The following is a 25,160-nucleotide window of genomic DNA, read 5'->3' as shown; positions in this document are numbered from 1 at the left end:
TTGTCTCTAAGGCCCATTTTCAAGGTCTTGTTATATAGTTAATTTTCCCCCGACTTATGTCAAAAAAAAACGAAGCTGTGTTCTAGCTAAAATGGTAGGGGCAGATTGTAATCACTACTACTACTGCAATGGGGAAAAGAGCCCAGCGTGAACTGAATTCAATTTCGATTTGTACAGAGGCGACCGGGCGTTTTAAAGAGAATGAAGGAATTAGGATGGGACTCATGACGCCAAGGGGGACTGAGCAACTTTTCCAGGTTTGAAAAACCTCAACACAAACGCGCGACGGCGCTCTTTCAACGTCAGCCTCCCGAACTGGGGCTGTACCCAGGAGAGAACTACAACGCCCAGCAGCCCCAACGGGCGTAAACACTCCCAACTTCCGGGGCGTTGCTCACCATCGGCCAGCAGCGCCAGTGTCACGCGGTCCCTCAAGAAGCCGCTGGGGTTCGGGCCGGCAGCAGAGGCTGAAGTCGTAGGGCAGTGGGCCGCTGTCTGCCCAGCGAGACGGAGGGCTCAGGTCGAGACCCTATGTGTTGGAAGCCGCAGGAGGCGGAGCCGGGTTGCGGGGTACGCGTTGACGTCACATCCGCTGGGCGGGGCCGCAAGGAACCCGCGCAAATTGAAAGGTCAGCCTTTCGCGCGCTGTGTAGCTAGGTTGCCCGTGTTCTGCGTCGCTGGCCGTGGGTGCTCTGGCCACAGTGAGTTACGGGCGTCGGGGCGGGTTTCTCCAACCCCAGTCGGCTCCGTTCAAGGGGAGGAGGAGAGTCCCTTCTTGGAAGGTGAGAGGAGCGGGCTGTGCGGAGGCTAATGGGTGGATTCTCTTGGGGGTCGACCTGCGCGTCACCTCCGACCCTCCTCTCGGGATTCGGGGTCTTCCAGGAGGGGAAGGAGAGAGTCTGGTGTGACCTTCCCATCCCGACAGCAGAGCCCTTAGCCTGAGTGGAGTATGTGTTGTTTTGTTCCGAGGGGACGTCTGGCCACGAGAGGTCTGCAATTCAGTGAACGGAGGGAGATAGAGAGCAGACGATTCCGGGCTGGAGCAGGCGCCAGGGTGGCCAGACTTCTCTCATCTTTCCGCAGAAGCTGGCAGTCCAGGTTTTACATGCAGTCTCTGCACCTTTAAATGTTGACAAGTACATTTCCCATAATGTTGTGCAGACCTAAGGAAACGTGTCGTCTGGAATGGGCTTGGGGGCCACGCCTGCACACCTCCGCGAGACAGAGGGATAAAGTGAAGATGGGGCTGTTTTTACCGCGAGTGCCACATGCGATCTCTTTGAGATATGTGCTCCGTCATTCTTACTCTTGCGCTCAGCCATACTTACTACGCTAAAGAAGAAATACTTATTCGAGGATATTTGCCTGGCCCAGAAGAAGGTTATGTAAATTTCATGAACTATTATATCCGTTTTCCTCGGAGTGAGAGAAAACTCTTTTTAGATACCATCTGAGAGGTAAGAGACTGTTTTTCTGAAACTGTGGCTTGAGGACCACCTGAATCCAGATTAACTGCTTTGTTTAAAATTTATTCACAGGCTGGGCGCGGTGGCTCACGCCTGTAATCCCAGCACTTTGGGAGGCCGAGGCGGGCGGATCACGAGGTCAGGAGATCGAGAGCATCCTGACTAACACGGTGAAACCCCGTCTCTGCTAAAAATATAAAAATTAGCCGGGCGAGGTGGCGGGCGCCTGTAGTCCTGGCTTATCGGGAGGCTGAGGCAGGAGAATGGCGTAAACCCCGGATGAGGAGCTTGCAGTGAGCCGAGATCACACCACTGCACTCCAACCTGGGCGACAGAGTGAGACTCCGTCTCAAAGAAAAGAAAAAAAAAATTCATTCACGGCAGAACTAGTGAATCCCAGTCACAGAGTGGAGTTGAGAGTCTAAGAACCTCTGAAATTTGAGAACTGGACTAGAGCCTTTAGAGCTCTGATAAGGTGTCAACAGGGTAAAGCTGACTCCTGATCCTGTACTTTTTTTTTTTTTTTTTTTTTTTTGAGACGGAGTCTCGCTCTGTCACCCAGGCTGGGGTGCAGTGGCCGGATCTCAGCTCACTGCAAGCTCCGCCTCCCGGGTTTACGCCATTCTCTCGCCTCAGCCTCCCAAGTAGCTGGGACTACAGGCGCCCGCCATCTCGCCCGGCTAATTTTTTGTATTTTTTTAGTAGAGACGGGGTTTCACCGTGTTAGCCAGGATGGTCTCGATCTCCTGACCTCGTGATCCGCCCGTCTCGGCCTCCCAAAGTGCTGGGATTACAGGCTTGAGCCACCGCGCCCGGCCTATTTTTTTTTTTTTTTTGAGACGGAGTCTCGCTCTGACACCCAGGCTGGGGTGCAGGATCCTGTACTTTTCTTTCTTCCCTTCCTTCCAAACTTAACGTTTGGTAGGAGAGATTTGTATTATGAAGTGCTAAGCAACTGCTCAGTGCCCATTACTAACTTTTTATTGTAGAGTTGTGGGAGGGAGGTCGTTTCTTCAGAAAGGGCTGTGACAGTTCCAGAATCTCTGTATAGAAAGGGCTTAGGGGCCTGGAATGGAAGGGGGTGGAAAGTTAAAGCATTTGTCCTGAAGCTGTGTTTGCATAGCAGACGCAGTTTCACAATTCTTTGGGGCAGCTTTCAGAGAGACTGATGGAATTGCCCCTAGACACCACCACTGTTTATTACCAGAATGTTCGTGCTTAGAATAATGCATTCTAATAGCAGTGAATTTCAGTCCTAAACAAGTACAGGATCATTTCTGTAATCCTTTTTGAGTTTTTCCTTTGTTTTTTGATTGAAATGCTTACCTTCCTACAAACTGTTTTGAGTTTCTGCTCCTATTTGAATTTGCATGTTGACTCTTATAATTAATGCCCTTTGTAGAGGCAATGTGATGCCATCGTACGCATGGTTTTGTTTGTGCCTGGCTCCTTGAAGCATGTGTTAGGAGTGAAAGTGCCAAAGCACTTTGGAAAGAATAAACGAACATTAAGCAAATGTCAAGTGGCATTAGAAGTAGTATTAGTGATTAATGTAAATTCTACCCTATGGAAATTGTTTGACAGGGAGGAGCCCAGCTAAAATACTAAAGAGCAGTGATTCTTGAATATCTGAACAATTTCTGCCTTGGACTCCAAGCTTTCTCTTTATTTGTCTAAAATGTTTTGATAAATGTATTTTTCTTTAAATATTACTGTTCTCCCTGTGTCTTTTCATATCAGGTGGTTAATTTGGCACCATGGGGATACATGGATTGCTACAATTTATCAAAGAAGCTTCTGAACCCATCCATGTGAGGAAGTATAAAGGACAGGTAGTAGCTGTGGATACATATTGCTGGCTTCACAAAGGAGCTATTGCTTGTGCTGAAAAACTAGCCAAAGGTGAACCTACTGATAGGTAGGTCTAGACCTTATATTAATTCTTTGACAATTAAGAATGAGAACTACAGTGCCTTTTTTTCCCTCAGAAACGGATTGTTTTCACTCAATGCCAGAACTTATCACGAAGTGAAAGTTGAATGTTTTAGAATATTCCCAAACCAGGGATGACTTCCTTCTGTAATAATAGGCCTAGTTTTCTTTCTTTATAAGCTGGAGTATCAAGACACTGATGGACAAAGACTATTCATATCTCCTTTATTTTATTTATTTGTTTATTTTTTTGAGACGCAATTTCTGTTGCCTAGGCTGGAGTGCAGTGGCACAATCTCGGCTCACTGCAACCTCCGCCTCCCAGATTCAAGCAATTCTCCTGTCTCAGCCTCCCAAGTAGCTGGGATTACAGGTGCGCACCACCACGCCGGGCTAATTTTTATATTTTTAGTAGAGACAGGGTTTCACCATGTTGGCCAGGCAGGTCTCGAACTCCTGACCTCAAGTGATCCACCTGCTTTGGCCTCCCAAAGTGCTGAGATTACAGACATGAGCCACCGTGCCTGGCCCAATTCTTAACCTAAGATAAATGTTTTAACAAATGCTTTGAAATCCGTGATGACTCCCACATTCTTGGGTACAGAAAACATACTGCTAATCCTGGCTAGCAAAAAGACAAATATGTTGTAAATTTCATTATTATTTCTTATTTGCTTTCTTCTAAATTTTGCTTTATGATTAGCAGGTCCCAATCATTGTTCCATGCCAATGCAAGTTCACTGTCACTGATCTACAACAAATAAAAAAAATAAGGATAACAATGTAGTGAATCTTTCATCAAGATGACTATATATGATTTAAAAGGTCATCTTTTATTTTCTTTATTTTAGCTGCTAAGTTTGTGTTATGCAAAAAGATTATCTTTAAAGATTATGTTTTCCCCTTCCTGTTTTTAAGCTAAAATGTCCTTTTCTTTATAAAATGATAGAAGTTGTAAATGCAGTTGTTTTTGTCACAATACCTAATGTAATACCTGACCCTCGATTGGATCCTGGATTTGGAAAAAATAGTAGCAGTGGTGTCCTGGAGCCAACTCATGTGGGCTCTTTATACACCATGTCTTCTCAGCTCAGCATTCATTGAGTTCACCTAGGTAGCTCATCTGCCATTGAGGAATATTTATCTCAAGGAAATCAGGCACCTCTTCCCCAAGAACTGGTTGTTAAACATTTACCAGGACACCACTGAATATAAGAAACATTATTGAGACAACTGTACCAATTATAATATAAACAGAGTATTAGATAGTATTATGTCACTATTAAATCACTTAGCCGTGATATGGTATTGTTGGAAGAATCCAGTGTTTACTGTACTATTCTTTCAACTTTTCAATAGATTTGACATTTTTTAACATAAAAAAACGAGGGGAAAAGACCAGATTTGAAACCAAAGATGTGAGAATTAGAAGGGATATCAAAGCTTTTTAATTCACAGGTAAGGAAACCAAGGCTTGGAGGATCAAGTAGTTCACCAGACATCACTTGGCTCCTAAGTATCCAAGGCAGGATTTGAATCCAAGTCTAGTAAGTTAGAGTTCCAATTCCTATGAAAACATTTGCTTAAAATAACAAAATAAAAAACCTTCTGTTTTCATCACTTTCTCATCTGGCTTAAAATAGAGCAGAAGTATTACCTTAAGAAAGGCGAAGCACTGAAATGTATTTTTCTTTTTTTCCATAGGTATGTAGGATTTTGTATGAAATTTGTAAATATGTTACTATCTCATGGGATCAAGCCTATTCTCGTATTTGATGGATGTACTTTACCTTCTAAAAAGGAAGTAGAGAGATCTAGAAGAGAGTAAGTTAATTCTCTACTTAATCTCTAACTTAATTGCACTAAGGTCAGACACTATAATCTATATAATACCAATTTTTAAAATTTTAAGCCAGGCTTAGTGGCTTGCGCCTATTGTCCTAGGTACTCAGGAGGCTGGGGCAAGAGGATCACTTGAGCCCAGGAGTTCAACACTTTAGTGCTCCATGATCATCTCTGTGAATAGCCACTGTACTCCAGCCTGGGCAACATAGTGAGACCCAGTCACTAAAAATTTTCTTTTTCTTTTTATTTTTTGACAGTCTCACTCTGTCGCCCAGTCTAGAGTGCAGTGGTGCAATCTTGGCTCGCTGGGACCTCCACCTCCCAGATTCAAGAAATTCTTGTGCCTCAGTCTCCTGAGTAGCTGGGACTATAGGTGCATGCCACCACGCCTGGCTAATTTTTGTGCTTTTAGTAGAGATGGGGTTTTGCCATGTTGGCCATGCTGGTCTCAAACTCCTGGCCTCAAGTGATCTACCCGCCTTGGCCTCCCAAAGTGCTAGAATTACAGGCATGAGCCACTGTGCCTGGCCTAAAAAAAAATTAATAAATAAAATTTTAATTTGTTGAGGCTTATTTTATAGCCTAGTATATGAACAGATTCCCTTAAATGTTATGTATCTGCTACATTATTATCACTTTTGTTTAAAAGTATCTTAGTTACTATATTTTCTTTGACATAAAGAATTGCTATGGAAAAGTGTAATGGTAATCTTGTGTGTGTGTGTGCATATAATCATTCTAAATCACTTGTTCTTTTTGCCTTAGAAGCCCAAAGCATCTGGGTTAATGTTCTCAAGGACCTGGTGTGTACTTTCTAATGAGTCAAAAACTTTTTTCAATTCTAGGAAAGCTTCTTGAATTATAGTTTTGTTACAGTTTCTTGAGTCAGCCTCTTAAATGTTTTATATTTTAAAAATGTTCTTCCCTTGCAGAAGACGACAAGCCAATCTTCTTAAGGGAAAGCAGCTCCTTCGTGAGGGGAAAGTCTCGGAAGCCCGAGAGTGTTTCACCCGGTCTATCAATATCACACATGCCATGGCCCACAAAGTAATTAAAGTAAGCCACTAGAAAATGAAGACAAAGATGGGCACGTTCACCAAAGCTAGTTACAACTTGTTTATTAATGGGAGAGGAAGAAAATCAAGGTTGGAAAATTGTTCTAGGTCTAACTTCAAGTAAAGGGCAGATGTCAGAAGAAGAAGGGAACAGCATCATTAGTTAGAGAAGACTTCAGCAATTTCCGAGGAGAAATCCTAAGGCATAAATAAGTAAGGCTCTCTCTTTAGTCATATTGTTCCATAGCAATGGAAGGAACAGGGCCAGACACGGTGGCTTACACCTGTAATCCCAGCACTTTGGGATGCTGAGGCAGGAGGATCATTTGAGCTCAGGAGTTTGAGACCGTCCTAGGCAACATAATGAGACCCTGTCTCTGTTAAAAATAAAAAAAAATAAAGAGATGGAAGGAACAAATTCCTGGAGGCATCGGTCTCACCCAACTCTCCTATAGTCTTCAACACTTACTGTAACTGGCACTCTTGAATGACAGAGATCTGTGATTTAGCTTAGTTGCCCCAGGCACCCTACAGACTTCTGCTCCCTTTCACCTCCTCCTTGCAGCAACTTCTTTCCTTATTCCTGTAAATCTTAGTGTCAAGGTGCCCACAGTCCCAGCCCTCACTTTCCCCTTTTTAGAGCCTACTTGGTAAAGATGTTGTGTTTTTTTTGTTCGTTTGTTTGTTTTGAGGCAGAGTTTCACTCTTGTTGCCCAGGCTGGAGCGCGATGGCACGATCTTGGTTCACTGCAACCCTTGCCTCCTGGGTTCAAGCGATTCTCCTGCCTCAGACTCCCAAGTAGCTGGGGTTATAGGCATGTGCCACCACACCTGGCTAATTTTGTATTTTTAGTAGAGACGGGTTTCACCATGTTGGTCACACTGGTCTTGAACTCCCAACCTCAGGTGATCCGCCCACCTCGGCCTCCCAAAGTGCTCAGATTATAGGGGTGAGCCACCGTGCCCGGCCTGTTAAAGGTATGATGATAAATGGAGTCAGCTTTTTCTAGCTTACAGTTCTGACATCCAGTTCCTGAGCTAAAATAGGCACTACAGTTCCAATTTTGGCTTTGTCATTTGAGTCTCTGGCTCTTTCTGTATGGGTCAAGCTAGAAGGAAAGGATGGGATGCAGGAGAAAGTGTGACGTATAAGGAAATGTGTGCTCTGTGTAGTCGGGTGAAGAGAGGCTGCATCGACTGCGGAAGTAGAGGAGAAGCCCTGATTGGACATAAATAGTGGTGTAAAAGGATGAGAGTAGGACTATTGCTGGACAAAAAAAGAAAAAAAATGAGAAAAATAGCAAATTGCCACCAAAATTGATAACAGCAGGATCTTGATACCTCTTTCCTCCTCTTTTTTTTCTTCCTTCTTTTTTTTAACTTCCCAAAGCCTCTCTTCAGGCCTTGGGAACCATTTTCCCATAATTTAGAACATGGAAGTTCCAGTTCCAACTGGCTAGATTTTGACACAGAGGCTATGATAGGGACTGTTTTTCTTAGCAAGGTTATTTTAAAAGTATTTTTTCATAATGCATTGGTTTAAATATAGTGCTATAGTCTATAATATATATGTAAGATATATTATTAGAGGAGAGTTATATATGTGTGTATACATACACACGTGTGTGTATATGTATACACACATACACATATGTATATATTTTCCCCCAAGACATTGCTGAATATGGTCTATAATTTTATCAATACTATGTCAGTACACTGACTTTCGTAGCCTGAGAGGACAACCTGTTATTTTTATGGTGAACATATATTCAAAACTCCAAACAAATGTATATTTTTGGAACATAGCCATTCTTAAGATGGAAGCTTTCTGTAATATAAAATAATTGGGCCACGCACAATGGCTCAACTCTTACAATGCCAACACTTTGGGAAGCTGAAGTGAGTGGATCACTTGTGTCCAGGAGTCTGAGACCAGCCTAGACAACATGGCAAAACCTTGTCTCCACAAAAAATACAAAAAAATTAGCTGGGCATGGTGGCATGCACCTGTAGTCCCACCTACTTGGGAGGCTGAGGTGGGAAGATCACCTGAGCCCAGAGCCCAGGAGGTCAAAGCTGCAGTGCGCCCTGCCAGCTGGCACCACTGCACTCCAGCCTGGGTGACAGAGCCAGAACCTATCTCCAAAAAATAAAATAATTACTTGTGTAACTTGTAGGATTCTTTTTTCCTCTGGCTGTGTAGCAGTATTTCTTTTCTCCAAATTTTATAAATTGATTTTTTAAAAATGTCTTAGTGGCCATATAATTAGTTCAACATATACTGAAACTTATAGTAGAAAAACTCTACTTCAAAGGAAATGATTTCTCAAAGTAATATTAGCATGTGTGTGCTGAGGCTAGTAAAAAGGGGGTTTGAAACAAGAAGTTGTTTAGTACTTTCCAAATGCCGTGCTAGACATTCGCTTCGATTCTCTTCCAGGCTGCCCGGTCTCAGGGCGTAGATTGCCTCGTGGCTCCCTATGAAGCTGATGCTCAGTTGGCCTATCTTAACAAAGTGGGAATTGTACAAGCCATAATTACAGAGGACTCGGATCTCCTAGCTTTTGGCTGTAAAAAGGTACTCATCTCTGACTACTATATAGTACTTTTCTATGTAGATAGGAGTAGTGTAAATCAAGAAGCTGCAGTTTTTCCTGTCCAGGAAACTATTATAATTTATAATACTTATAATACTTATAAAGTTTTTTTTTTTTTTTTGAGACGGAGTCTGGCTCTGTCGCCCAGGTTGGAGTGCGGTGGCCGGATCTCAGCTCACTGCAAGCTCCGCCTCCCGGGTTTACGCCATTCTCCTGCCTCCGCCTCCCAAGTAGCTGGGACTACAGGCGCCCGCCTCATCGCTGGGCTAGTTTTTTTTGTGTTCTTTAGTAGAGACGGGGTTTCACCGTATTAGCCAGGGTGGTCTCGATCTCCTGACCTTGTGATCCGCCCGTCTTGCCCTCCCAAAGTGCTGGGATTACAGGCTTGAGCCACCGCGCCCGGCCTAAAGTTTTATAAAATAAATTATTTTAATAGAATATTTGCAACTGACATCTATTTTTATAATGTTAATAATTATTTAAAATGAAAAGAAGGGTTTTGCTGCTTGATGTTTATGTACTCTGGATACTTTTTCAAAGTAAGCCTTAAGGTTGGAGGGGTTTGTTATTGTTTTATGGAAATTCTTTAGTAGAATGTGGACCTATCAGTTTTATTTTTTAATAATGACAACATATGCTTTATCTTTCTTGATTAGGTTAGGTATGCTAACTTATGTACTAATGGGTTGCGATGCAGTTATTTAGAATTACGTATAAAACTATTTCATGGAAAACTTTAGGGGAGAATTAAGATACAAAACTACAGGATGTTCTCATTTTTGTTAATGCCTGTATTTATGACTAGAAGGGTCTCTATCAAAAGGTTAATTAATGCTAGGTTACAGTGATAAATGAGGGAATATGGATGACTCGTTTTCTTCCTGAATTTCTATATTTTCCAAATTTTCTACAGTAAACATGCATTGTTTCAACAATAAGGAAAAAGATTACTGAAAAGGTACAAGTGACAGAGAAAGAGAAAATGTTTTTTGTATGCATTACTGTTTGATTATCATGTCAACCCTGTAACATAAGTAGGAAATAAAGAGATGCAAAAAGATCTTTCTTTATACCAGAATTGTGACAATTGAGTCCTGGCTGCATAGCCTTGTCTAGTTGTATCCTGTGCTTCAGCATAATTTATTTGTAAACTTTGTAGTCATCAGCCTGTCTATCTGTGTCTCCTCTCTTTCAGTGTTATGGTGAAGAACAAGAAAGATTTCTTAAAATTATTGCAGTGGCTTAGATAATGACAAATAAAAGTGGCCCTTCTAGGTATTAACAATTTCCCTTCCTTTTGAAGGTGATTTTAAAGATGGACCAGTTTGGAAATGGACTTGAAATTGATCAAGCTCGGCTAGGAATGTGCAGACAACTTGGGGATGTATTCACAGAAGAGAAGTTTCGTTACATGTGTATTCTTTCAGGCTGTGACTACCTTTCATCACTGCGTGGGATTGGATTGGCAAAAGCATGCAAAGTCCTAAGACTAGCCAATAATCCAGATATAGTAAAGGTAAGAGTGAATTGCTAAATGTCATATTCAGTTTCTGAAGCATTTCCTTAATAAAATAATAAATCAGAATATGGATTTAAATATTCTGTTATGTGAATCACCTATATTACATTACTAAAAGGAGCAAATGACTGAGGCACTAGAACTTTGCTTTAGCAACTACCATATATTGGGAAAATCATGTTTTCTGCAATTGGCAAAAAAGTAGTGATTTTTAAAATAAAGACTAGTATAAAGAGTCTCAAGGGCAAAATATTATAGGGTAAAATTAAACTCAGAGTCTTTTGACTTCTGTGCTATAACTCTATAGTAGTGGTTTTCAGACTTTTTGGTCTCAAGATCCATTTACCCTCCTCAAGCTCTTTATGGTAATATTTTTTGTTTATGTAGGCAATAGCTATTGATATTTACTGAATTAAAAATTAAAACAAATTTAAATGTTTATCAATTCACTTAAACTTTATAATAAACTCATTACATGTTAGCATAAATAGCATGCTTTTATGAAAAATAAAAATTAGAGAGAGGAATCATGCATTTATGGAAATCTCTTTAATGTGGCCTAATAGTAAGACAGCTGTGTTTGTATACAAGTTGAACATCCCTAATCCAAAAATCTGAAATGTTCAAAAATCCAAAGCTTTTTGAGTCCTGGCATGGCAAGTGAAAAATTCCACACCTCATCTCATGTGAAGGGTACACAAAATTATTAAAAATACTGTATAAAGATACCTTCAGTCTATGTGTGTAAGGCTTATATGAAACATAAATTGAGTTTTTTTTCCTTCACCCTCTTGCTGTCAGTGTGTAGAAATGTAAATGAGTTTTACGTTTAGACTTGGGCCCCATCCCCAAGTTATCTCATAATGTGTATATGCAAATATTCCACAATCTGAAAAAATTCAAAATCTGAAATACTTCTGGTGCCAAGCATTTTGAATAATGTGTACCCAACCTGTATCTGCTGCCTCATTAAGTCTCATTTGATATCATGTGTCATATATCCTCTGGAAAATTCTGAGACTCTGGACATCACTACTTTGTAGTTTCTCTTAAAAAATAAACATCAAAAAAGCTCATCTTCCCCCTTGGATATTCTCTAAAGCCCTTACAGTTTGCAGAGCAGAAATTCCATTTTTCTGTTTCCAAGAGTACAAGGCATGAGTCTTCAGGGCTAAGAGTGATGTAATGTAATGGAAAGATCTCCAGGTTGGAAGATAGTGTGTCCCAGGTGGGAATAGGACCACATGCCTTAACTAGCCTGTGACTCCAGGATCCCTTTGGTTCTCTGGGTCTTCCCTTTTTCATCTATGAATTTACTGTGCAATGTTTAGGATCCTTTCCAGTTTTAAGCATCCATGACTGTCACAGAAATCAGAATGTCAACTTGGTTTAAAAATATGATCTCGGAATATTTGGATTTTTTTAATTCTCAGGTTTTGGATGTTCTTTGTTTTTTCCTTTCTTGATAAAAAGGACTTTGAAGTTGAATGAATAATGTATCTCAGAGTTACACCTAGAAACACAAACTCGATGTATTATATAACTGTATGTTTTTATCCTTCAAATTAGTAATAGAAAAAACAAAGAAAATACTAGTTATGAGACTTAGAATTTTAAGTGATACAACATGGTTGTGTTAGCTGGTAGAATTTTTTAATGTAGATGAAAGCAGTTAATGTTTCAATCCCTCTTCATGACCCTGTAATGTAAATCAATCAGCCTTGAGGATAATATGTTCCCTGTTCTTTAGTTGCAGATAAAATATTTTTGCATGCATTGTTAGGTTATCAAGAAAATTGGACATTATCTCAAGATGAATATCACGGTACCAGAGGATTACATCAAAGGATTTATTCGGGCCAACAATACCTTCCTCTATCAGCTAGTTTTTGATCCCATCAAAAGGAAACTTATTCCTCTGAACGCCTATGAAGATGATGTTGATCCTGAAACACTAAGCTACGCTGGGCAGTATCCTTTCTGAACCAGAATGGTAGAATTTGAGTATTTTTCTTCAATATTTTTATGGTGATATTTTTTGTGAGGCATTTAGTAAAAAGCTTGCAGATTATTTTTTGCTTTTTTTTTATAGTGAAATCTGTATATTGTTCATTTAAATTACCATGCTAGTAAAAATTTAGAACAACTTTTTGTTCATAAACTGAAGGCTCATCCGCTATGCATTCTCCTTAGATTGACTGACAGGAACATACACAGGGTCCGTCACTTACAGTACACATTCTAAAGGTGGCTCTTGAGAGGACCTCCTTGTGGCAAGCAAGCTCAACTTACCAGGAGGAGCATTCTAGGCATTTGAGTGCACCAGGAGAGGATGCCCTTCCCATAGCCACCGGCCATGTGCATGCAGGCTGATTCGGAGCCCTGAGTCACTTAGGTGGTGGCTAGGACTTTCCCCTGTTTCTCTTGAAAGGGAGGGAGTCAGTGATGGCATGGGCCCTCGTCAGAAGACACCAACTCCTACAGGGACAGATAGAGACTAGCAAACTGTGTCTTTGCTTTCAGTAATGCTGATGCGTAAAGTAAGGAGACTCCATTTTAGCCATAAACGTATGGATTTTCTTTGACAGTAGACAACATTTTTCCATCTTAGTTTAGTATCATTTGGTTGGTTGTTAATAAATACCTTTTTCCTTAATCTTACTAACCTAGATATGTTGATGATTCCATAGCTCTTCAAATAGCACTTGGAAATAAAGATATAAATACTTTTGAACAGATCGATGACTATAATCCAGACACTGCTATGGTAACGTTTTGATGACCACTCTATGAAAACACATTTTAGTTATGTCTCAAGAGCTGTGATTAAAGGCAAATCTTCATACACTAAAGCGTCTTTTAAGCATTTCTATATCCAGGCTCTGTGTAGAGTGTACATTAAAAACAACTTGATCCTAGAGAAATTACATGTATTAGAGCATAGGGATATTGGTTAATTTTTTAAAATTTAAGAAGTGACTGTTATTTATTATCAAACCCTTATCCTTGAGCATTTCTTTGACTATACCAAGTATTTGATGCCTTTTTTTCTCATCTCACCCCCGTTCAGTTTCTGTGGTATTTGACTTTATTGAAGACCCAAACCTAGGAATGCTCGGGAGTTAAAGCTGTTTTTTCACCTATGCACAATGTAACAAATATTTAATGCATGCCCTGCTGTTTCTTTAAACAATTTGCTCTTTTCTTTTTTTTGAGACAGCGTTTCACTCTTGTTGCTCAGGCTGGAGTGCAGTGATGTGATCTCAGCTCACCACAACCTCCACCTCCCAGATTCAAGCCATTCTACCTCAGCCTCCCGAGTAGCTGGGATTACAGGCATGCACCACCACGCCCAGCTAATTTTGTATTTTTAGTAGAGACGTGGTTTCTCCATTTTGCCCTGGCTGATCTGAAACTCCCAACCTCAGGTGATCCGCCTGTCTTGGTCTCCCAAAGTGCTGGGATTATAGGCGTGAACCACCGCGCCTGGCCACAATTTGCTGTTTTCTTCTGCTTCTTTCTTCAGTATTGTATGTATTCCTTAAGATACTGTCTCCCATCATTCTCTTTCTCTTTGTATTCCTGTTTATCCTCTGTTCTCTTTTCTGTTTACATTTCTTCCTTAGGTAAATCCATAGGGCTTTAATCCCATTTACGTAAAGAACTCACATCTCCATCTTTACTCCAGTCTTTTTCCTGTACACCAGCCACAGAATTCTCACTGTCTCTTGCAGCTCTGATTTCCTCAAGTCTATTCATAGGCAAAACTAAACTCTTCATGTTTTTAATCAACTTTGAATCACATTTCTCTTTTATGTTTCTACTTAGCACTTATTACTGTACAACATTATGCTTCTATTCTTTTCTGTTTCTTTGCAATAGAATGTGGTCTTCATAAAGGCAGAACTTGGTGGTCCTCACTGCTGTATGTTTTACTATGTTTATATGTTGAGTGAATGAGTGTCACCTATAGGTCTCACACCGGAAAACTTGGAAATAAACTTTGGCTTCCATTTCATTGCTACAACCTCTTGCCTCTTTGAGTTGTCCTTCTGGTTAACATTTGCTTCTTTCCCCAAGCTTCCAGTTTAATTCTTGCTCACTACTTTATTGTTTTACTAAACATTTGTCAAGCACCGAAACAATGTAATTAGGTTAGCTAGGGTTCTGGAATATGAAGAAAAATGAGAAATATAGGAAAAGTAAGATTCTTGCCGGTCAAATGCCCATTGCCTAAATAGGAAGGAGATGTGATTCTATGGAGAGAAATGGGGTAAGTGCTACACTAAAGATGTATTCTAGGCTCTGTAGAAACAAAAAGCATGTCCCTCACTCCACCTAAGAGAATGCTTCATAATAATGGCAAACATTTTCTGAGCATTTACTATGTTCCAGGTGCTCTTTTAAACACCTTAGACATAGTCACTCATTTACTCTTCAGAAAGCCTCTGAAGTCGGCACCATTCTCATTTTACAGATGAGAAAACAACTAGAAGACACTTAAGTAACTTTTCCAGCTCACCATTTTAATAAATAGGGAAGCTGTGACTCCAAGCCAAGCTCTCTACTGTCTGCTCAAGGAGAAACTGATGTGTATCCTCAGTTTGCCAGGATTAGTAGAGTTTTTCAAGATGGGTGAGTGATTTCAGGCTAAAAAACAAAAAAGCAATGTATGTAGAAAAAGTGATATATTAAGGGAATTCTTAGATTGTTCATTATGGATGGACTAAGAATGTCTTAGTGTTTACCATGTAAAGGAACCAGATCTTGAGAAAAAAAGAAGTAAGCCTAGAAAAGATGACCCCTAACAAACTGGTGATCCATTGTAAGCGGAAATAAGCCAGGCCTACCAAGAGAGCACAAATCCATAACAACACTAAAAATGAACTTTATCAACTTCAGTTATGTAAACTTTCCACTCAGGTTGCCATTTCCCTATTTTCTCACTTTGCCCCCCCTAATATGGTAGCCACTGGCCATGTGTGGCTATTTGTTAAAATTAAATAAAATTGCTATTTTAGTTCTTCAGTTAGAGTAGCCACCTTTCAAGTGCTTAGTGGCTAACACTGAACAACACAGAGCTGTTCTATCAGTGCAGGAAATTCTGTTGAATTGTTTACTTCTATCATGTTTTTATATCTAGGGACTCTAGTTGTACTTTTTTTTTTTTTTTTTTTGAGACGGAGTCTCGCTCTGTCGCCCACGCTGGAGTGCCATGGCCGGATCTCAGCTCACTGCAAGCTCCACTTCCCAGGTTCACGCCATTCTCCTGCCTCCGCCTCCCAAGTAAGCTGGGACTACAGGCGCCCGCCTCGTCGCCCGGCTAGTTTTTTTTTTTTGTATTCTTTAGTAGAGACGGGGTTTCACCGTATTAGCCAGGATGGTCTCGATCTCCTGACCTTGTGATCCGCCCGTCTTGGCCTCCCAAAGTGCTGGGATTACAGGCTTGAGCCACCGCGCCTGGCCATAGTTGTACTTTTTTTGAAGATTTGGATGTCATCTCTTATCTTTCTCTCTCAGAATATGATAATTTTTTGAGTTTTCTTCCACTCTCTGTAACTGCTGTGTCCTTTTCTCCTGTGTTGGTATTTCCTCCCTCATGGTGGAAACTTCTGTGCCGCCATATTTGAAGGGGCCCCGAAAAGCTCCTGGGGGGCGCTGTGGGAGTGAGTGGGGCTCCTGATGTTGGACCTCATTCTCGGGTGATGTGGTTGGTGACACATTAGATTTGCTTTGTGAATTCTCCAGTGTTGGAATGTTCTCTGCACAGTTACATTTTTCCAAAAAGAGATGTCTGCCAAGGGTGTCTAAACTTCTTCCGCTGGCTGTATTTTGAGAGCAGGATAGGGAAAGTGAGTTGGGACAGGCCAGGAAAGGGTAGCATGCATGGTTCCTTGCCATTCAATATTTAGCCTTTTGTTTCATCTCTGTTTTCAGACAAATGAATCTCTCTACCTTCAGAAATGCCTGCTACGTCTGTTACTCTTTGTGGGTTTCAATTGTTCTAGTTCTGAAGGCAGGTAGATGTTTGTTGACTTGACTGTGTGGTCAGGTTGGAGATGGGGACAAGGGGTCAAATAATCCTCTCTTTAGTGAGTTATCCCCCCACCAGGGGCTTCTGTAATTCCCAGGCTTTAATTCTCAAGCCTTTCTCCAGGTTTCTGTAGATGGAATTGGCTTCTCTTTGATACTCTCTTCTGCCAACAAAGTCTTTTAATTTCTTCCATCTATATTCTCTCTTCACTGTGGTTTAGACGTTACAGATTATCTCCTAATTTTATTGCAGATGAAGTTTGTGTTTCTTATTCTTACTGTTTTGAGGAATGATTATGGAAAGAAGGAGACTGAAAAGCCCTATCTTTACACATCTGAACTATTGATAGTATTTATCATTTCTTTCTTTCTTTTTTTTTTATTTGAGGCAGGGTCTCTTTCTCTGTCCTCCAGGCTGGAGTACAGTGGCACCATCAGAGCTCCTGCGCTCAAGCGATTTTCAGTAACTGGCATCAAACCTCCTGAGTAACTGGAACTACAGGCACATGCCACTATGCCTGGCTGATTTTGTGTGTGTGTCTGTGGGGTCTCGCTATGTTGCCCAGGCTAGTCTTGAACTCCTGGCCTGAAGCAGTCATTCTGCCTTGGCCTCCAAAACTGCTGAGGTCACACATGTGGAGCCACCACACCTGGCCACAGCATTATAATTTTTTTTTTTTTTTTTGAGTTAGAATCTCGCTCTGTCACCCAGGCTGGAGCACAGTGGCATGATTTTAGCTCACTGCAACCTCTGCCTCTGAGTTTCAAGTGATTCTCCTGCCTCAGGCTCCCAAGTAGCTAGAATTACAAGCATGTGCCAACACGCCCGACTGATTTTTGTATTTTTAGTAGAGATGGGGTTTCACCATATTAGCCAGGCTGGTCTTGAACTGACCTCAGGTGATCCGCCCACCTCGGCCTCCCAGAGTGCTAGGATTACAAGTGTGAGCCACCACACCCAGCCTATAATTTCATTAAGAATGATTCTTAAGCTTTTCCTTTGTCTCACAAACTCAAAAATAGTTGGCTGTGTTGAGTATGTACCATTACCAATGGCAATGTTATGGAACGCTAAGATGGCCATCCTTCATTAGCTCAAATCCCTGTCAGATTTTTATCCTTCTCAGAGAAATTTCTGTAGGAACCATAATTGTACACCAAATGAATTTTTTTAATCTAAAATTTATTTTTCCCAGTCTGGTTTTCTACTTATCTATTTCTCTTTTATTTAGTAAAACCATCAGTGGGATCTAATGCCATGAGCCATACTGATAAAGCTATTTTTTTACATTCATTCCCTCAATTAAATTACCTTCCTTATTAATTCTCAAAGGGTGTTCTGAATAATGTCATCTGTTTTATTTATTTTTATTTTTCCCTTTCTTTAAGTGAAAGGCTTAGATTAGATTCTGAGTTCATGTGGGATTTCTGTCAGGTGGGATTGTAATTTTTTTTGTATCTTTGCTAATTTTTTCCCTTTGGCTGTCCTTCTCTATTAGAATATCTTTGACATCCTCTTAGATCCTTGTCTTCCAAAATATGTAGTAATTGTGAGTAACTTTTTTTTTTTTGAAACGGAGTCTCCCCATCGACTCCCTGCAACCTCCGCCATCTGGGTTCAAGTGATTCTCCTGCCTTAGCCTCCCAGGTAGCTGGGATTACAGGTGCATGCCACCACACCTGGCTAGTTTTTGTACTTTTAGTAGTGGCGGGGTTTCACCATGTTGGCCAGGCTGGTCTTGAGCTCCTGACCTCAAGTGATCTGCCTGCCTCGGCCTCCCAAAATGAAGGGATTGTAGGCATGAGCCACCGTGCCTGGCTGCTTTCCATTTTAAAGACACCTTTTTCCTGACCACATTTCTTCAGTTACAGTCTTATTTCTTGCACCATTTGTATTAGGAAGATTTTTATTTATTTGTTTGCTTTTAATTTTTTTTTCTACACCTGCTCCCGCTCTTGATTTTTTTTTTTTTTAAATGAGCTAACAAAGTTGCTTGACTCTCTTCAGAAGAAAAACAGGCCTAGGAATATAAGAAACATTTAATGGAAAAGTATAGGACCAGCAAAGTAGGAAATGTTATTCAAGGACGGCTGTTTCATCAACAGCTGTTCTTTTTAAGGGTAACTTAAGATGTTTATTTATAATTTATGTTGATACAGAATGAAATAAATTGATTATTTTCTTTCTGCAAATAACCTTTTTCCTTTTCCTTTTCTAGCCTGCCCATTCAAGAAGTCGTAGTTGGGATGACAAAACATGTCAAAAGTCAGCTAATGTTAGCAGCATTTGGCATAGGAATTATTCTCCCAGACCAGAGTCGGGTATTGTTTCAGATGCCCCACGATTGAAGGAAAATCCAAGTACTGTGGGAGTGGAACGAGTGATTAGTACTAAAGGGTTAAATCTCCCGAGGAAATCATCCATTGTGAAAAGACCAAGAAGTGGTACGTATTTCAGTTTTGCAAAATGCTGGTGAATATGGGTCATATTTAAGAAATTATTGCCCAGTGCAAAGTCGTGAAGATTTTCTCCTGTTTTCTTCTAGAAGTTTTATGGTTGTATTAGTCCATTTTCACCCTGCTGATAAAGACATACCCGAGACTGGGCAATTTACAAAAGAAAGAAGTTTAATGGACGCACAGTTCCATATGACTGGGGAGGCCTCACAATTATGGTGGAAGGTGAAAGGCACGTCTTACATAGTGACAAACGAGAAGAGTGAGAGCCCAGTGAAAGGGGTGTCCCCTCATAAAACCATCAGATCTCATGAGACTTATTCACTACCATGAGAACAGTATGGGGGAAACAGCCACTATGATTCAGTTACCTCCCCCCAGGTCCCTCCCACAACACATAGGAATTATGGGAGATACAATTCAAGATGAGATTTGGGTGGGGACACAGCCAAGCATCATCATTAGTTTTAGCTCTTACATTTTACAGTTTTAGCCTGTGAGCCATTTTGAGTTAGTTTTTTTTTTTTTAATATGATGTGATGTAAGGATTATGGCTTTTTTTTACCTTGTGTATATGGCTGTCCAATTGTTCCAGCACCCTTTGTTAAAAAGTTTTCCTTTCCCCATTTAATTGCCTTGGCACATCTGTTTAAAATGAGCTGACCACATACATGTGGATCTTTTTCTGAACTCTGTTATCCTATACCATTGCTCTCCATACCTATCTTTACATCAGACAAACTTTTGATTACTGTAGCTTTATAGGAAATCTTGAAGTGGGACAGCGTAAGTCTCTTAAGTTTGTTTTCTTTTGAAAAGTTGTTTTGGCCATTCCGTGTTTTTCACATTTCCAGTACATTTTAGAATTTAGCTTTTTAATTTCTATAAAAAAAAAGGCCAGGCATAGTGGTTTGCACCTACTTAACTGCAACGTTTTGGGAGGCCGAGGCAGGTGGATTGCTTGAGCCTGGGAGTTCAAGACCAGGCTTGGCAACATAGTGAGACCCTGTCTCTACAAAAAAAATTTTTAGGACCAGTGCAGTGGCTCACACCTATAATCCCAGCACTTGGGGAGGCCGAGGCAGGCAGATCACTTGAGATCAGGTGCTCCAAGACCAGCCTGGCCAACATTGCAAAACCCCATCTCTACTAAAAATACAAAAAATTAGCCGGGCATGGTGGCACACATCTGTAATCCCAGCTACTTGTGAGGTGAGACAGGGGAATCACTTGAACCTGGAAGGCAGAGGAAATTAAGAAAGCTATCAGCTGGTTATTCTCCAAAGCTGCAGCTTCCCTGCTCAAAGGGTCTTACTAGTTCAGAATACATTATCGTAAAACAAAAAATAAAAACAAAAGAAATTTTTAAAAAGTTAGCCGAATATGGTGATGCGTATCTGTAGTCCCGTCTATTCAGGAGGCTGAGGTGGGAGGATCACTTGAGCCTCGGAGTTTGAGGCTGCCGTGAGCCATGGTCACATCACTGTGCCCCAGCCTGAGTGACAGAACAAGACACTGTCTCAAAACAGATAAAAAATAAAAATAAAAAGTCTATTGTGATTTAGTTGAATCCATACATCAATTTGGAGAAAGTTGACATTTTAACAACACTGAGTTTTCTGATTCATTCATTTAAGTCTTTAATGCTTTGTAGTTTTCATTGTACAGATCTTAACATATCTGTTGTCAAATTTATCTTTATCAGTTTTTTTTTTTTTTTTTTTTTTTTGAGACGGAGTCTGGCTCTGTCGCCCAGGCTGGAGTGCGGTGGCGGGATCTCGGCTCACTGCAAGCTCCGCCTCCCGGGTTTACGCCATTCTCCTGCCTCCGCCTCCCAAGTAGCTGGGACTACAGGCGCCCGCCTCGTCGCCCGGCTAGTTTTTTGTATTCTTTAGTAGAGACGGGGTTTCACCGTATTAGCCAGGATGGTCTCGATCTCCTGACCTTGTGATCCGCCCATCTCGGCCTCCCAAAGTGCTGGGATTACAGGCTTGAGCCACCGCGCCCGGCCTATATATCAGATTTTTGATGCTGCTGTAAACAGTGTTTTCAGTTTTGTTTTCTAGTTGTTAATTGATGGTTTATAGAAATACCGTTGATTTTTGTACATTAATCGTATATTTGCAAACTTGCTCACATCACGTATTAGTTCTAATATCTCTTTTGTGGAATATACAGGATTTTCTATATAAATGACTATGTCTCCTGTGAATAAAGACAATCTTGCTTCTCCTTTTCCAGTTTAGATACCTTTTATTTATTTTTCTTAGTATAAGAATCTAAGCTTGTTTTCTTTTGAACTGCCTGACTTCAGGATTTCCTATAAACCACAGTGTGTGATGTAACAGTGTGTCTGATGTAAAGATAGGTAAGGAGAGCTTTGGTGCAGAATAACAGAGTTCAGAAAAAGATCCACATATATGTGGTCAGCTGATTTTGAACAGATGTGCCAAGACAATTAAATGGGGGAAAGGAAACTAGAATCTCTAGTACAATATTGAACAGAAGTGCTGAGAGTAATATACTAGGTATTGGGGAAACATGGGAATATTTTCACCATAGAGGATGTTTAACATGGAAAGAATGATTATAATTGCTTCCTTCTCTCTTAACTTCCTTCCCTCAGACATCTACTCAGTGAATGAAATAGCAACAATTAAAGACTTGCAGATTTTAGTTCATGCTTTTATTTTTCAAATTTAGGTATAGATTATACATATTCAGCTGAAATATCCTGATTCCTTATGAACCTAAATGATTTTCATGATAATTATCTCTGAACCTTTGTTTCTTCATATGAAATAAAAGGTTTTTGTGTATATTATATAAGATAATATATACTTGTTATAGAAGAAGTACACTGTACATACATGTTCGTTCTTTCTTTCTTTTTTTTTTTTGAGACAGAGTGTGGCCTATGTCACCCAGGCTGGAGTGCAGTGGCGTGTTCTCGGCTCACTGCAGCCTCCACCTCCTGGGTTCAAGGAATTCTCTACCTCAGCCTCCCGAGTAGCTGGGATACAAGCGTCCACCACCACACCTGGCTAATTTTTGTATTTTTAGTAGAGATGGGGTTTCACCATGTTGGCCAGGCTGGTCTTGAACTCCTGACATCATGATCCACCTGCCTCGGCCTCCCAAAGTGCTGGGAATATGGGTGTGAGCCACTGCCCCTGGCCTGTACATGTTCTTTCATTTTCTTCTGCTACGATCAAGATATGCTGTCCCTTTTATGTAGATAGCTCACTATCAGCAAGTTTACAAGTTCTTTATGTCAGACTAAGTCTACTTTTTCATAACTACAACTTATCAATAGGTTTTATCCCCTTTCTACACTCACAAACACAGAAACAAAACAAAAGAACTAGAGCAAGTTTAATTCCTATTTTATGTACCAGCCCCTCAGATGATTTAAAGATAGCCATTGTGACACTCCTAAATTTCTCTTCCAGGCTGTTATGTTCCTTGGACAGTCAGGATATAATACAGGTTTTTAATAATAGCATAATTGTTAAAGTGAGTATGATTATTGAAATGTGGTCTGCTTACCACAGAATAAATATTTAGAATTGTGGCACTATTTCAGTCCTGTGCTTGTATTATTGCAAACTAAGATTGCATTCACATTCTTGCAATCTGGCCTTTTGCTGGAATTTGCTGAGTTGATAATTGATATTTGCCATTTGCTGTTAAGCCAGGTCTAGTTACATTTTAAACTTAAATGTGGGTTAACTCATTCCTCTTACAATAATCTTAATTCATTTTAGTTCATTGTTCTGCCTGTTGATTTTTTTTGTTTGAACCTTTGTATTTTCTAACGAATGGGTATTATCTATGTCGTCTGGAAATTGATGAGTCTAAAAGTTTTGGTTGCAGTATGTCTGCTTTCATAATGTTTAACTGAATCAGAGCAAGTACAGAAATCTGGAGTATGTGACACAGACTTCCTTTTGACTAACAGTTGCCAGTAGTAGTCTTCTAGGCCTGCGCAACTTGCTGCAAATCCCCAGAACTAACATACAGTAGATATCGCTTTGCATCGTCTGCGAGGATGATGCGAGAGACACTCAAGTGTCTTGCCAAATTCAAGACATGCTTCACTTACGGAGTCCCCAAACAGCTATGCTAATAACCTTATTGAGAAAAAAAAAAAATGAGGTTAATCTGGTGTGGCTTCTGAAAGCCTTGTTGGGGAGCCTGGAACACTTGTTTTTCTTCTTCTGCAAGGACTCACAATTCCCTGCATAATAAACAGATTTCACTTTTGCCAGGAGTCAACATCTAATTTGCTGATACAGCTTTTTAAAAATCTGTGCCTTAAAAATATGAGACATCTTGTTTCTGGTATTTTGGTAGCCCTAACCTGTCTTACCAACTTCACAAAGATTACGGTAGTGTGCACTTACACCTTTGTGGAGAAGCTGTACAGACTCAGAATCAGTCAAAGTCATTCAAAGAACCTTAGTGCTGACTCTATGTACTTACCTATCTCAGACTTTAAACTTTTGTTATTATTTCGTCTTATGATTTATTTTAGTACAACAGAATATATTTGACATACAGCAATCTTCTTGGGCCTCATAGTGAAGTAATGAGGATCAGAGCTACAGCACAAAATACTTAGGACTATTTGACAGTCACAATATACATCAAAACCCAGAACACATAAACCGTATGTATCAATAGCTGCTGGTTTTATTGGAACATTTTAACGATTGATCATTAACCATATATTTACATATAAATTTTCCTGGAGAATTTTTTATATTCAAAATTAGACCCTTAGTATAATGAATACATCGCCACACAGGATTGATTATGCTCTGAAATTTTGATTTGGGTAATTTTAACATGAAATTGTATAAACAGCTGATATTAAACCTTAAACTAATGTGTGAAATTATAAAACGGAGCTAAGGGAATTTTTTTGAATCATCCTTATCCTTATGTTTTCTTTTATGAGGCATGGTTTTTTTTAAAAAAATAAGTCCTTATTTTTAGGACAATGTGATGTAGAATGAAGTTAAGGCCAAATCTCTAAGTACATGTGAAACAAACATTTATAGATAATTTTGTTTTTATTTAGAAGAGTTGTCAGAAGATGACCTGTTGAGTCAGTATTCTCTTTCATTTACAAAGAAGACTAAGAGAAATAGCTATGAAGGCAATAAATCATCGAGCTCTTCTGAAGTGTTTGTTCCTGACCTGGTAAATGAACCTGCTAACAAAAAGAGCGTAAGCACTCCACCTAGGACGAGAAATAAATTTGCAACATTTTTACAAAGGAAAAATGAAGAAAGTGGTGCAGTTGTGGTTCCAGGGACCAGAAGCAGGTATAGTTACGTCTCCAGAATGTTGATTGTCTGTTGTATTATGTACTCTGTTGGTATTTATTTTGTCTTTTTTTAAAATTAATTTATTATACGTTAAGTTCTGGGGTACATGTGCAGAACGTGCAGTTTGGTTGCATAGGTATACACGTGCCATGGTGGTTGGCTGCACCCATCAACTCGTCACCTACATTAGGTATTTCTCCCAGTGTTATCCCTCCCCTAGCCCTCCATCCCCCAACAGGCCAGGGTGTGTGATGTTCTCCTCCTTGTGTCCATGTGTTCTCATTGTTCAACTCCCACTTATAAGTGAGAACATGCAGTGTTTGGTTTTCTGTTCCTGTGTTAGTTTGCTGAGAATGATGGTTTCCAGCTTCATCCACGTCCCTGCCAAGGACGTGAACTCATCCTTTTTTATGACTGTATAGTATTCCATGGTGTATATGTGCCACATTTTCTGTATCAAGTCTATCACTGATGGGCATTTGGGTTGGTTCCAAGTCTTTGCTATTGTAAATAGTGATGCAATAAACATACATGTGTATGTGTCTTTATAGTAGAATGATTTATAATCCTCTGGGTATATGCCCAGTAATGGGATTGCTGGGTCAAATGGTATTTCTAGTTCTAGATCCTTGAGGAGTTGCCACACTGTCTTCCACAATGGTTGAACTAATGTACACTCCCACCAACAGTGTAAAAGCATTCCTATTTCTCCACATCCTCTCCAGCATCTGTTGTTTCCTGACTTTTTAATGACTGCCATTGTAACTGGCGTGAGATGGTATCTCATTGTGGTTTTGATTTGCATTTCTGTAGTGACCAGTGATGATGAGCCTTGAATAAACATTGAGTCTAGAGGGAAGCAGGTGTAGAACCCGCCTTAATCTGATTATAGTTTTATCATGTATTGTCTTAGTTCT

General features: G+C 40.2%; 1 protein-coding gene across 3 annotated transcripts in view; it reads left to right on the top strand.

Moving 5' to 3' along the window:
• The first annotated feature begins 396 nt into the window (after positions 1-396).
• EXO1 (exonuclease 1) overlaps positions 397-25,160 on the top strand; it is a 39,029-nt gene continuing 14,265 nt past the window's right edge. Inside the window, exons 1-11 of one of the 3 annotated variants that reach the window (XM_033200783.1) lie at positions 397-629; positions 1,162-1,457; positions 3,207-3,384; positions 5,103-5,222; positions 6,176-6,299; positions 8,742-8,879; positions 10,202-10,414; positions 12,201-12,388; positions 13,088-13,184; positions 18,670-18,895; positions 23,994-24,240. In XM_033200783.1, the coding sequence (XP_033056674.1) occupies positions 3,224-3,384; positions 5,103-5,222; positions 6,176-6,299; positions 8,742-8,879; positions 10,202-10,414; positions 12,201-12,388; positions 13,088-13,184; positions 18,670-18,895; positions 23,994-24,240 (1,514 nt within the window). In that variant the 5' untranslated portion in view covers positions 397-629; positions 1,162-1,457; positions 3,207-3,223. Of the gene's footprint in view, positions 783-1,161; positions 1,458-3,206; positions 3,385-5,102; positions 5,223-6,175; positions 6,300-8,741; positions 8,880-10,201; positions 10,415-12,200; positions 12,389-13,087; positions 13,185-18,669; positions 18,896-23,993; positions 24,241-25,160 lie in introns of all 3 variants that reach the window. The other 2 variants (XM_033200784.1, XM_033200782.1) reach the window with 2 other exon arrangements.

This window comes from Trachypithecus francoisi, unplaced genomic scaffold, assembly GCF_009764315.1.
Source record: "Trachypithecus francoisi isolate TF-2019V2 unplaced genomic scaffold, Tfra_2.0 Lachesis_group5, whole genome shotgun sequence".
NCBI lineage: Eukaryota > Metazoa > Chordata > Mammalia > Primates > Cercopithecidae > Trachypithecus > Trachypithecus francoisi.
This window is presented reverse-complemented; position numbering and strand designations above follow the sequence as displayed.